The sequence below is a fragment of the Acomys minous genome (assembly GCF_964271855.1).
Source record: "Acomys minous genome assembly, chromosome: 2".
NCBI lineage: Eukaryota > Metazoa > Chordata > Mammalia > Rodentia > Muridae > Acomys > Acomys minous.
In genome coordinates, this window is record NC_140484.1 from 75,866,722 (window position 1) to 75,881,460 (window position 14,739).

At 42.9% G+C, this 14,739-nt stretch overlaps 1 protein-coding gene across 6 annotated transcripts in view; it reads right to left on the minus strand.

The window, feature by feature from the left end:
* Positions 1-14,739, minus strand: part of TNRC6A (trinucleotide repeat containing adaptor 6A) — a 171,979-nt gene that overhangs the window by 20,662 nt on the left and 136,578 nt on the right. For 5 of the 6 annotated variants that reach the window (XM_084767104.1, XM_084767108.1, XM_084767105.1 and 2 more), the window contains 4 exons: positions 4,954-7,527; positions 3,039-3,215; positions 2,120-2,295; positions 955-987 (listed from right to left, as the gene is read on the minus strand). In XM_084767104.1, coding sequence (XP_084623230.1) covers positions 955-987; positions 2,120-2,295; positions 3,039-3,215; positions 4,954-7,527 — 2,960 coding nt within the window. The remainder of the gene's footprint in view (positions 1-954; positions 988-2,119; positions 2,296-3,038; positions 3,216-4,953; positions 7,528-14,739) is intronic. The other variant, XM_084767106.1, reaches the window with a different exon arrangement.

Here is a 14,739-nt window from a genome sequence, read left to right on the forward strand (position 1 = left end):
CCATTTCCACATGATAATAACTTTAAAAGTTTTAATTTGTGTTGCTAAAATACAACACTCTGAGCAGCAGCCGAACTGCTGTGGTGGGCTGGGCAGTACGGGATATTACTCCTAGAACTGGCGGCAGTCACAGAGGGTGGCTGGAAGCCACAGAGACCGAGGCCTCACATGAGTGAGATGTCCAAAGAACCCTCTCAGTGTATTAATGTCCCTTTCCCAATGCTACTATCTGTTCCTTCTGACTGTGAAACAGAGCATAGCTTAACTCCCCACAAAAGCAGATAGATCTCTAGAGCAAGCCCCTAACCCTCTCCAAAGACTTTGAAGGCAAGGCGTCTCTGACTCCTGTTCCCCCTTCCACTTCCTCCCACAATCTGAACAGCTGCTAACCTCTGCCCCTTCTATCCCTAAACACATTTCTAACTGCTTCTCCTCTCCACCTGGGATGATGTAGCCGCTTCCTGAGGTCCCTACCTCTGGTCTTCCCTCTACTCCAACTGGAATGTAACACCAACATTAGACAGCTCTCTTAAAATAAGTTTTTAAAAAGCCACTGAAGTTGCCTTCTTCTAAATTTCTCTGGCTCCATAATTAGTAAATAATAAAGTTCCAGGTATTTTTGGCATGGTAAGGATGATACTCTAATTACTATTCTTCCTGTAACTACAGAGCCAACTTTCTTTGTCACTTTTTAGAAATCTTTCAGTTCTCTTAGGCCACCCCAGGCATCTTCCACATCTCAGCACACACTTGTGTGGAGCTTTATAGCCCATGAAACTCGCCTGATGCCCCACCAGAGACAAGAGCCCCTGAAGGGGTTGCTCTTCAGTGTATTTGAACCCCAGCACCAAGCACAGTACCTGGCACACAGCAGAAGCTAAATAAGAGTTTGCAGTTGCTTTCTAAAGATTTTTACTAGTAGAACAAAGGAGAAAGAGTAAAAAGGCTACACACCCTTTCCCTTCTCCTTTTTTTGCCACTCAGACCCTGTAAGGAAAGACAAAGTCACAAAACAGCATGGTCCAGTGGGAAGAACAAGGTTTTGAATCGCAAGACCTAAACTTAAGTCCTTGCTTTGTCACTTACTAGTTAATGTAACTTTGGGCAAGTCACCACCTTTTCCAGTCTCAACTTCCTCCTCAGTATTCTATCTCAGAAGGTTATGAGGATCAAGTGATTATGTAAAACATGTAAAAGCACATCATAAGCTACATGGCCAGGCATCAATAGGCAAATCCAGCCAAATGAAAAAAACTATAAAATGAAAATGGCAGGTCCTAGACTGAATCCCAGGATTGAAAGGGAACAATTTTGGCCTTGAGTTAGGCCAGGTACTCACTTAGATCTAAGGCTTATCAAGGTCATCAAAAGGTAATCATTCTCAAATAGGGGAATGAGAACATTTTAGAGTCATGTGTGAGACTGGGCACCTATTTTGAAAGACGGTCCCAGGAGAACCTACCTCTAGACCCCAGTCCCCAATACTACTTCCCAGGACCCAGTGGTTCCTAAACCTGGCTCCACATTAGACTTATTTGGCAAGCTGGTGCAATTCCAAAACTTCAGAAGACCTTGGGGTATAGCAGACTATGTCCTGAACAAATGCAACCCATTTCTCGTGTAAAGCCAGGTATAGGAATACATTCTGCTACTCAGCTTCTTCCTAGGGATTTTCATCACAGGACCTTGGGGATGAGAAAGGGACAATGATGAACTATAAATAAAGAGAATGGTGACTCTGGGTAATGGGAACGTAGGGACTCTGGATGAGGAGGTGAAATGGAAGATGGAGATGAACTGGCAGTGAAATGGAGAGTCAACAGGGAGATTTGCCCTTCTCTTCATCCTCACCACTGCTGGTACCACCTGAGCTGGGGTTGCCCCAAGCAGTACTGGTGGAGCTGAGGAGGAGAGAAATCCCAAGCTGTAGCAGTGGGGAGAAAGGAAGTTCCCGTGGTCTTATGTTTTTCTAGGTAGCTGCCCATTCAAGAGGCTATACCTAAGTTGGGGGCTGCCTAGACTGTACTGATTGCCATAAATGGGCAGATAGGTTCATTTTCTGTGGGTAAACTACCTTTGAGCTTTAAAGTTTCAAGAGCAAGGCTCTTGAAATGTTTACCTTTGAGGACATCTTCTTAGTATACGGTGGCCAATTTAAAGATGAGTTAAGCTCTTGAGATGAGTTACTGTTCCACATTCCAATCTCTACATCCTCTTCCTCTTCCCAGCCAGTGGGGCGACTTCCAGGTAACGGCATGTCATCACCACACCAGCCATCTTGCATAGATTTGGGCCCTGATTTGTAGATTTGTGATACAAAGACAAAGTTTAATGAAACAATTCTCCAAGAGATCAAGCATATTTCAAAGTACAGAGACATTGCAACTAAATACACCTTTACGCCTCTTCTCAAATACAAGTAACAGTAAACGTATATTTCATACTACATTGAAAGTTCACTGGGAAGAACTTATTTTCATTAAAACATTTCAATGAAAACTTCCATGTCTTCAAAAATTAGTGTTTCTAGACACAGGCAATGGTGGTTTCCTGTGTGTACCTATCTGAACTTGAAAATGATAAGACAGACGGTGGGTGAGGCTCAAAACAATCAATTTTATATGTTTTCTACAAGACTGGTCAGAGAGCACTGAAGCCACAGGTAGCAAGCAACTATCCACACACATGGAGGTATCCTACAACAGGTCCTGAGCCCAATATGGTAGAGGACAACATTCACGTGCATCCCAGGGTCCTTCTCACATAAGATTTGACGGTTTGCATATATGTCTTATGTTATATAATCTAGTCTCTCAAGTTGAATGGCACAAAAGCTGCTAAAATCAGCTTTAAATAACCCAATGAGGTGAGAAACAATTTAGATTTGGTGGAAGATATATAAGTTACTTTTAGTTAGTTTTGAGAAATATGTCTACATTAGAGACAATTTAGAAACACTTGCCCACTATTTAAATGTAGTTCATGGGTTGACATCAGCACCATTACAAAATGGTTATTAAAGATCGCAAATGACTTACCAGATTTGCTTAATGATTGTGGACCAACAGAGCTGGAGCCCCATGTGGATGTGTTGGATGCCGCGGTAATGGGTTCTCCCCAGCTGGGACCACTGTCTACAGGCTTACCCCAGGCTGAAGTACCATTATCCACCGTTGTGGCTGGAGTAGAAGGCTCCCCCCACGGCTCACCCCAGCCTTTAGAAAGTGTGGGAGAAGAAGTCATCAGCATAGACATAAGGAGGGAAGCAAATAAAGGCAAGGAAGAGTACTTGGGAAACAAGACGAAGAACTGCACAGTCAAATACTGAATGATGATGCTATGACAAGCAGGAGGCACATTTTAGTAGAGAATGTAAATTAGTCCGTACTAATATAAATTAACTGTATAATGTTTTAACCTTTTCTCTCAAAACTGCCTTCTGGTGCTAGGGCAGATTCTTTTGAATAACTTAGTTACAGCAAATCATCTTCCCTTGAGGATGAAGTTAGTTCCTAAAAATACCAGGTTCTTCTGACCCAGAGCTTATAAACTGAGGCAGGTGCAGTGTGAAGGGTTATCCCAGTCACAATTTACTGAGAGGACGCCATCCCCACAGCAGAGAACAACTGACTATACAACTACCAACAGGTAGGTAGCCTACTTCACACACACTGGCTAATGTTCACTCACACAGGAAAAAAAGGTCTACACCATCAGGTTGATGTGGTTTAAAACAAAACAAAACAAAACAAAACAAAACAAAAACTTGCCCTTAGAGCTAAACATAAATCAACAGAGTTGATTCATTAAAAAACAAAATAAAACAAAACAAAAATACCCCCCCACACACACAATTAGGTATTGAATGAAGAATTCATGAAAACACTGCCATCTATCAACAAAGTATTACTCAATAAAACTCCCATTAACAAGGGCAACGCAGGCCTATCAATTTAGAGAAAATGTTGGGCTGGAGAGATGGCTCAGGAGTTAAGAACACTGCTTGCTCTTCCAAAGGTCCTGAGTTCAAGTCCCAGAAACCACATGGTAACTCACAACCATCTGTAATAAGATCTGGTACCCTACATGCAGAAAAAGTACTGTGTACATAATAAATAAATAAATCTTAAAAAAAAAAAAGTCGGGTGTGGTGGCGCAGGCCTTTAATCCCAGCACTAGGGAGGCAGAGGCAGGCGGATCACTGTGAGTTCGAGGCCAGCCTGGTCTACAAAGCGAGTCCAGGACAGCCAAGCCTACACAGAGAAACCCTGTTTCAAAAAACCAAAACCAAAACCAAAACATTTAGAGAAAATGCTGCCCTATCAATTAACAGAGAAAAGAATTTGCTCAGAGCTGAATGTAGTAGCACATGCCTTTAATCCCAGCACTCGGGAGGCAGAGGCAGGTGGATTGCTGTGAGTTCGAGGGAGCCTAGGACAGCCAAGGCTACATAGAGAAATCCTGTCTCAAAACAAACAAACAAACAAACAAACAAAAAAATTTGCTCAGTATAGGAAAAGTAGAATATACTAGAAAGATACAGTGCACTGTTTTAGATGCACACACTATATCCACTGTTATCTGAGTAGATGTGAACTTCATGCCTAATTTAGAAAGGTTCTCTAAGGTCCAATATATTACCAGGTATCTAGAGAACTGTACTCAGGCACTTAGCTTTATTGTACCTCAACAGGAACACCACATTGTTACGGCTTGACTCAGAGTAACTGAGAGAAGCGTGTAACTCTTCCACTTAACCCCTTCTACTACACTCCTAACCGAGAACAGAGCAGCACTGCCAAAGACAGACTACTTGGTGAACACGACTCCTGGAGCATGGCTGAAAGGCCTCGATGTGTAACCCCAAGTGCTCTGCTAGACAAATCCTATGACAGTATGTCAGCTCAAAGTTTGCTTCCAGAATACCACTGGACGCCACAGAGGAATGCTTACCAGAGCCACTGCTTGCCTCCTTGCTTGAGACACTTGCAGATGGCAGCAGACGGTGCACCTGTGCTTGCTGGTCTGAGCGGCTACTGCCATCTGGGATGTTTTTATTCCACATGTTCACATTTTTGTAGTTGTATTTGCTCGGATCTCCCCAAGCTGAAGTTCCATCGTCGATCTCCATTTTTCGTCGAATAGATTCTGGGGATGGCTCCTCCCAGCCTGTGGGTTCTTCCTCCTTTGTTGGAGCTGGAATAGGTCCCCCAAGCCACCCTGTACCAGGAGGCTTGCTGGTGGCTCCTGGGATTCCCCACGATCCAACAATGTCTTGTTGCTTGTTCCAATCTGGAGAACTAACTGGTTTTGATGAATCTCCCCAACCTAGAGACTGATTACACTTTGGAGGGTCTCCCCATCCCTGGGAAGAATTAGGTTTAGAAGATTCATCCCATCCTGATGAATTATTTGGATTTATATTATTTCCCCAAGTAAAAGAACTAGTTTTACCAAGTTCATTCCAACCAGAAATGGACCTGTCACTGTCACTACCTCCTGAGCTGGATTTCTTATTAGCCTCACCCCAGTGGTTACTCCTGGAAGTTTCTCCCCAGTTATCACTGGCAGAAACAGACCAACCTTGGTTTGACTTTTGTCCATCCCCCCACCCCTGTTTAGTCTTTTGCGAATCATTCCATGCAGACTTCTCTTCTTTACAATTTCCCCACTGATTGCTCTTGATCATTCCTGTAGCAGCAGAATCATCTTCCCACCCCCCCTGGCAGTTTGAGCCTTTGGAATCTCCCCACCTCAGGGTAGGTTTGGGATCACCCCACCCTGATACAGATGAGGTATCATTGCTATTAGGGCTAGTCTTATCTATACATGCCCCTGAGTTAAAAGTCTGTGTTGCAGAGCTTCCCCAGGCCTCTGTCCCATTGTCAGTCTTTCTTTCCCCTCTTGGTGATGTCTCTGTATCCCAGGCAGTATTCTGCTTAATAGGAGTCTGTCCCCAACCAGAGTTGGACAGGACACGTGGATCTAAGTCAGTTCTGTTTACAATGCTTTGGAGTAATGTGTGCTGATCAGTTTTTCTTCTATCTCTACTCTGACTTTCCCCAGTTCCTTTTTCTTCAAGGCGTCCAGTGCTCTCTGCATCACTCTCCACTGTGCCTCCTGTTTTGGCCCACACGCTGTTTTGCTCATTTGTCTGAGATGCGGCAGAACCCTGATCCTCTTCCTCAGTAGATTTCCATCCATTTGTAAACTTCTTACCATTGCCATTTGCACTGTCACTGGAATGCTGATTGCTAGGCAGTTTGTTCCACTCAACACTGGGTAGACCAGGACCAGTGCTTTGTGCAGGACTTCCCCATCCTCTTCGACTTCCTCCAGAATTCACACCATTTCCACTTCCCCATGGTGAACTCTGGGAATTCACTGTCCCAGGCTCCCATACACCTCCCCCTTTATTTGTGTTAACTTGAAAGTTAGTGCCCATAGGCCCATTTATGCCAGGCTGCATTAGAGTTGCATTCACAGTGTCACCATTGGCTTGGCCATTAGGGCCTGCACATTTGTCGCCAGAGTAATTAGAACCATAGGCACCCCATGTAGTACCGTAGGAGCCTCCGGTTTTTGACTCTCCATTACTAAGGTGAGAAAGGGAAGTGCCATTCATAACTGACGGAGCCTGTATCTGAGGATGATTCATTGTGCTCACACGCCAGGCCCCTGGATTACTTGTAGGCAGTTCATTATTCTGTACTGAACCGGAGTTTGGTAAACTAGAGGTCATAAAGTTAGTAGTGTTATTTGGTCCAGTCGTTTCAGTGGTGATATTCTGAGGTTGACCACTGAATGAAACCTTCTGTGTACCACTTACTTCAGGCTCACAGGTTTCCTGAAGGCTACCCCAGGTACCATGGGTAGAAGAGCCACTGACTTTAGAGTTGATACTCTGATTGTTAGGCATCTGGCCTATGGTACTACACTGAATATTGATGCCAGAACTCCCACTCCCTACAGGCCCTTTTAGGGCAAGTCCATTGTTTTCTAATACTGGCCAGGCACCATGGTTGCTAGCTGAATTCAAAGTGCTTGGATTTAACCCTCCATTTGATGAAGAACTTACAGTGCCCCAAGCATTCATCCTATTGTTACTACTTTCTGATTTGCTTTCAGGAGCATCCACAGAGACCTGACATGTGCTTATTATGGCTCCATGGGGGAAGCCCCATGGCCCGGTACTACTTCCATGGCCCACATTATTGCTGCTGCTACCAACCACAAATGTGTTTTGAGAACCGAGTCCAGTGCTGTTCCGAAGGCCATCTTTTTCACCACCAGTGTTCCCTGAAGCCATGACAGTGATGTTTCTCTCTGACTCAGAACTGGAGGCAGAATCAGCATCCATACATTCTGAAGCCAATTCAGGATCACTGCCAGGGGCTGAGGGCCATGCTTCTTTTTCCAACAAGTCGTTTACAGCATTCTTACAGCTTGTGCTACAGTCACTTGTAGAAGACACAGGTCCCCGCTGGCAATTTTCATAATGGGATCCTGAAGTATTATGATTTAGATCTAGAATAAAAGAAAAGTACAACTATTAAGTGTTAACTGTTTCCAAAATGATATTACATAGGCTCAGAAGGAATGATGAACACTGCAGATACCCATAGTTCCTCAACAGTAGTAAGATGCTTCACAGAATGGCTATGAGGCACTGGTTTTCTTCTAGCCACCAACTCTCCATGTTCAGTAATGTCACAGGCAGAATTGTGATATTTTGTTCAACACCATCCAGTACAGCACGGAGCAGAATAGGAATACCTACCTGCTAAATGCACAAACTGAGACCATCTCAAGAATTACAAGAACTGTGAGGGAGGAAGACTGGGTGGCAGTGATGAATCAGGGCAACCTGGCAACCCAGGCTCAGAGACTTGACTTGGGGGACCAAACAAAAACAAAAACAAAACAAAACAAAAACCAAAAAGGGGATGCAGGAGGGTAAGAGTAAGTAGCACCAAATGATCCAGGTTCCTAAAACAGCTTTCTGCACAACTTCTTTGGGTGTTATAATTCTATAAGAATCCCAAAACATTTTGAACTGTTTCTTTTGTTAGTGCATACCTTTAAACAGTGTTACATAAAGCAAGAATATTAATTTTAAACTATTTCCTAATTTATTTTTATAGTCATGTTTATTAAGAGATAACAGGGGGAAAGAATGGTATGTTGAAAACCACCAAAATACAACCAGTAACTCAACAGCTGACACTGAAGGCGATAAGGGACCAATCACATCACCTAAGTCTTAGGCTTCCTGCCAGGTAATTATCATCTAGTTTTACTTACTTTCATTTTTTCTAAGACAGCGTCCCTGTTGTGTTTCTGCTAGCTTCCCAGTCTATCTCATTTAGTTTAAGAGTCTGGTGGGTAGAAATGAATCCATGACATCAGTTACATAAAACATTTGCACGTAGGCTGTCTTGAAGGGTAGCCTACACTATAGTTCCCAGTGGGAAATAAAGTCACAATACTAGTATGATTTGCTAGTACGGAAAAATGATTCTGCTTGTACCACTTTCTCTCAAAGCACAAATGCTGAAGAGGTGTAAGGATAGCAAGAAAAGCAACGAAAGATCGACCTGTAATGTATTTAGTGAACATAATTCAAGTACTGCACAGTGCACAGACTACTGCTCCCTCTTAAAATTATGTCATCAAATAGCGGTCAGTAGCTGGTTATGGTCACTGCTTTATCCAAGCCCTCAGGGGGCAGATCTCTGACTGAGGGGCAAGGCAAGGCTACATAGTAGAATTGTGTCTATCCCACAAGAAGGTGTCAATGAAGTTTGTTTTCTCTCAGTGCTCATGAAGACTCCATATGAAATTAAAAAAACAAAAAGTCAGTATCCTTGGGAAGGAATAATTCTACACTGCAACACACAGCAGCAACATCAACATGGCCAGTATTCATTGCTACACAGCAGGAGCTCTGCAAACCTTGCAAGTCCTTGGGACAATTCAGGAGCACAAGCATTGGTCTCACTTTGCATGAGTGAGAGAAGCAAGATGTGCTGAACAGTTCTGTATCAGCTCACTAAGCCAAAGTCATAAGAGGAGGGAACCTCAACTAAGAAAATGTCTCCAAGCTGGGTGCAGTGCTGCAGAGGAAGGCAGAAACAGTCAGATCTCTGAGTTTGAGGCCAGTCTGGTCTACAGAGCAAGTTCTAGGACAGCCAGGACTACATAGAGATCTTGTCTCAAAAAACCAAAACCAAAGCCAAAGCAAAAACAAAAACCAACCAAAAAACCAAAACCAAAGCCTATAGAGCATTTTCTTAATTAATGATTGATGGGAAAGAGATCCAGCCCACTGTGGGTATTGCCATCCCTGGGCAGGTGATCCTGGGTTCTATAAGAAAGCAGGCTGAGCAAGCCAGTAAGCAGCATCCTCCATAGCCTCTGCATCAGCTCCTGCCTCCAGGACCCTGCCCTGGTTGAGTTCCTGCCCTGACTTCTGTTGATGAACAGTGATGTGGGAGTGTAAGCCAAGTAAACCCTTTCCTCCCAAAGCTGCTTTTTTGCCATGGTGTTTCAAAACAACAGCAATGTAACTAATAGACAAGATAAATTAGAGTCCTCCGTAAGGCAAAGTAACTTAAAACAAAACAAAACAACAACAACAAAAGTGTGACTGACACACCAGCTTTAACAGGACCCAAACCTATATTCGTCATAGCGGTTGGAGGACAAGACCCTGTGAAATGAGGTTATGTCCTTTTATCTGAGGGTAGGGAGCACTAGGACCGAACCCTTTTTATGTTGGGCAAGTGTTTTATTACTGAGCTTCATCCCTGTTCCTTTGATTTTTGAGATGGGGTTTCTCTGTGTAGTCCAGGTTGACCTCAAATTTGTGAACTATCTTTCAGCATTAGCCACAAGGCTGCTGAGATTACAGGAATGCACTACCATACCCAGACAAAAAGAGAGGAAGGGTATTTTCATTTTTGTTTTAATAAAATTTGTTGTCCAGTTAACCTTTAATCCCAGCACTCGGGAGACAGAGGCAGGTGGAGCGCTGTGAGTTTGAAGCCAACCTGGTCTACAAAGCAAGTCCAGGAGAGCCAAGGCTACACAGAGAAACCCTGTCTCATAACCCCTCCCCACCCCCCAAAAAAGCATTTAGTTATTTCTGTCAACAGTTAAGAATTCCATGAAAGGCCAGGCACGATGGAGCAAGCCTTTAAAGCTAACACTTTCAAGGCAAAAGCAGGTAGATCTCTATGAGTCTGAGGCCAGCCTGGTCTATATCCTGAGTCTAGAACAGCCAAGGCTATGTAGAGAGTCTGTCTCAAAACAAAACAAAAAACAAACCAAGAAGACATTGTACCACTTACCTAGCCTCAGAGACCAAATGAAGGACCCTCCTGCCCCCCCCCCATGCCTTAGTTTCCTCATCTAGATAATAGGGACCACTCTCATGATTGCTTTAAAAATTAAATAATTAGCAACTAAAGTGCTTTGAGCTATAGCTGACCCATGTAAGGTACCAATAAAGGGCATTACCAACATTCAAGAATGCATACTCATGATTATCATTTTTCCATTCTATCTCCCAAACACGTTTTTATTTACCATATCACCCACATGAAGAACAAAACGACAGTACACACCATAGCTAGTGTAAATTCTCTGCTTTACTACTATAAACACAATGCCTTACGATGCCTCCTTCCAAAAAATATGTGGGGTAAAGCATAAAACCTCTTTACTAATTTTACTTAACTCAGTATTTTTCCTATTTATTTTTATTCACATGTATTATCTATGTTTGTAAGACTATAGTGTCTATGTGTTCCTAAGGGCCAAAAGAGGGCACTGGATCCTTTGTAGTTGGAGTCACAGGCAGCAAGCCACCTGATGTGGATGTTGGATATTGGGAATACACTTGGTCTTCTCAAACAGCAGCAAGACCTCTTAACCACTAGCCATGTTGTTTTTTTTTTTTTTTAAAGACTGGAGCCTTAGCATTTATTCTTCCCTGTACAAAATAAAACAAAGTCATTACCCATTCCTAAATGTTAAGCCCTCCCTCTGAGTCTAGGGCAGCTCAGTTCTCATCACTATCACCAACCTTGGATCACGGCATGTCTCTGCTGTCATTACCTGCACGCATGTGTTGACACTTCCATAAGGGAGGAATATGAAAAAACACTGTGCATCTACAGCAAAACTACCCATGTTCAGACAGAGAATAGACTTGGAGTTTAACAATGAGAATACCCAGGGCTGGAGAGGTGGCTGAGAGGTTAAGAGCACTGGCTGCTCTTCCAAAGGTCCTGAGTTCAATTTCTAGAAACCACATGGTGGCTCACAACCATCTATAATGAGATCTGGTGCCCTCTTCTGGCCTGCAGGTGTGCATGCAATCAGAACATTGCATATAATAAATAAATAAATCTTTGAAAAAGAAAACAAACAAAAAAACAATGGGAATACCCAAAGCACTCCCACTGCAACATGAAAAAGACATGAATATATACAACAACACTACTATTCAATCCTGTGCTGAATGGACTACCTGATAAATTATAACTCAAAGATAAGAAACATAACAAGAACACAAAAAGATCAATATTAAGAAAAGAAAAAAAAAACATAGAATGCTTGCTTGCCTAGCATACACAAAGCCCTGGGTTCAGTCCCCAACACTGCAGAACTGGATGTGGCAATACAGGTCTATGATCCTAGCAGCTGAGGAAGGAGGTGGATAGGAAGATCAGAAGTTCAAGGTTACCCTCTGGCCTTGACCTCACCTGGAGATATTTGTGGTGATTTAACAGTTTGCTGTTGTTATGTATTCTTAGTTACATTAGGGAAACAGGGAGAGATGCCTTTAGTAATTATGACCTAAAACTCCATTTTAAAACTAAAATACTTTTGATACTTTGGGCATAGTAGTACACATCGCAATCCCAGCACTCTGGCAGGCAGATCTCTGTAAGTTTGAGGCCAGCCTGAGCTTCAAAGTGAGTCCAGGACAGCCAACGCTACACAGAGAAACCCTGTCTCAAAAAAGAAACACAGACACCCCACAGAACTACACGTAGAGAGGGGAGTGGTGGGAAAATAAGATGACAACTCAGGAATCACAGAGTTGGAGGCTGATCAGACATGAAGGAAGCCCAGCAGAACCAGGAAGCCAAAGCCCATTACTTTAAGCAGTTTAGGGAAAAAGACAACTAGGTTTCTGAGTATATGACCATGACCTTCCCCCTAAGAAATGTTGAGGAACATTAAGATCATAAACCCTCATATTAATAGGAAGAAAGGGAGCATTACTTAACAAATGTAAAATGCACATTTTTATACAACGTGGTGCTAAAAACAAAGATTTAGAAAGATACACATTACTAAGAAAAAGCGAAACTCAAAATGCCAACAGTGCTGGGTGATGGCACACAGCTTTAATCTTAGCCCCGGGGAAGCAGAAGCAGACAGCTCTTATGAGTTTAAGGCCAGTCTGGTCTACAGAGATCCAGGGCAGCCAGGTTTCAAAAGAAAAACAAGCAAATGCCATTAAGCATCCCCCTCAGAAATAGTTCTAGGAGAGTGGGCTAGCCCCATCTAGCCTCCCACCTAAAAGATGAAACAGTGCATTGGGGACACATAAAAAGAGTCTGTAGGGCAGAGCCATAACTGGTGACAGTTAATAACTGATGAAAGAATCAACACTCTCAGTAAGAACTGAGACTGAAAGAAAAATTTCTATACAAATACATACATGTTTACTTTTTACCTGAAAGTCTCGCCAGAAGAAAAGCTTTAGGATTAAATAATACTCAAGGCTGATTATACTTCAGTAAGTAATGGTCAGGAATGATCACCCACCTCTGGTAGTCTGTCCAGCCTTTGGTCTAGGGTCAACAATCTTTTGATCCAATTAATAAATATTTTCATGGGCAACACAGTCTGTGGCAACTATTCAATTCTGCTAGTGTGGCTTGAAATCAGCCACAGCCAACATGTCAATCAGAGAGTACAGAAGAAGTTGCTAAACACACGTTACTAAAGCATGTTGCTCTTGACCAGATGTTGAGTACTTAAATAATAATAAGGGGAGAGAAAAAACAGGAATCCCAATGTTCTAAACAAGCACAGCATGGCAAACCAAAGAGTTGTGAGTTATAAAGAATTCAAGAATGATTTCAATGATCTTAGATGGGTTCTTGGATGAATGGCGTGGCAATTTTTGGACCAGAGGCATCAAGAAGGAAGTAGTATGAGTTCATGTTTGGACACACTGCGATTGAAAGAACCTAATATTAGCTAAAGATTCCAGAAGAAATGATTCCTGAGACATGGAGAAATATGAAACAAAGCCTTGGGAAAGAGTGAAACTTAAGAGCTGGTGCTAAATACACAAGAGAAGCAGAGGGTACCAGAAAAGAAGAGATAGATGATGATGAAGAGGCCAGAGAGTGAAGGAGCTTTAAGAAATAAGTGGTTAGGAAAAAACAAAAACGAAGCAGAGCCCACAGTTGATTATCTTTAAATCTGCATCCTGGTATCAGTGTGTCTGGCTGGTGAGCAAGAGCCAGTTTACAGAAACAGTATATATAACAGACAGCAAATACAGGCCATTCCTTTAAGACCTCTAAAAATAGGAGAACAAAAAGTTTCTAGGAGTCTTACTAAAGGTATGTGGACTTAAGAGGAATTCAAAGCAAGTGCAGACTACAGTGAGTGTATAAGTAAAGGGAAGGAGTGAGTACTAGAAGCATAAGTTACATATGCTGCCTTGGGAGACCAGGAGTGGGCAGGATGCATTTCAATCTTCAAACACTTTCAGAAATCTTAATGCCCGGCCAATTCATTCACCATTACAGTTTAAATGTCCTCATGTGTGCCAACCCCCAAGCCCCGACCCCCACCCTGGTTTCTCTGTGTAGCCCTGGCTGTCCTGGAACTCAGAGATCTGCCTGCCTCTCCCTCCCAAGTGCTGGGACTAAAGGCATATGCTGAGCATTAAAAAAAAAAAAAAAAAGTAAAAAAGTGACCAGGCAGTAGTGGTATACACCTTTAATCATAGCACTAGGGAGGCAGAAGCAGGTGGATCTCTGTGAGTTCAAGGCCATGTGCGTGAGAGGAATAAAAAAAAGCCATGGTGAGTCAACTAAGAATGCTTCAGCCCTTGGGGTGGAGAGGAAGGACACTCACTGTTCTAGTCTTTATAACTGTACTGAATGGACTGTGTCATGTGGATGAAGGACAGCTCAGAGCATTTGGCCATAATAACAGCATTCTGTCAGGGCTGAGTATTATTGAGTCTTCCAACTCAGGCTATTTGAACAAAAGCAGAATCGGTCCCAGCTATAGCAGTCAAGTGCAAAGAAGCAGTTTGAAATGTGTGTGTATTATTCCTACTGTTGATATTACATGTGAGTGTGCATATCTGTGTGCCAGAGGTCAGAAGACAACTCTCATCCGGATGCACATCTACAAACATGGCTCCTCTGACCCATACTCGTTTGTGTTTGTGTACATGACTGTGCAAGTGTGTGCTGGATGTCTTCAATCATATTTGTTTCAGTCTGTCACCAAACCTCAACAAGGCCAACTTGACTAGATTTGCCTGTCAGCAGTTCCCAAGCATCCTCCCTTAACTTGTCTTCTCAGTGCTGAGATTACAAATACGCATCCCTCTATTTGGCCTTTTTAAGATAGGGGTGCTGAACATCTGAACTTGGTACTCATGTTTGCACAGTAGGTACTTTACTGAGT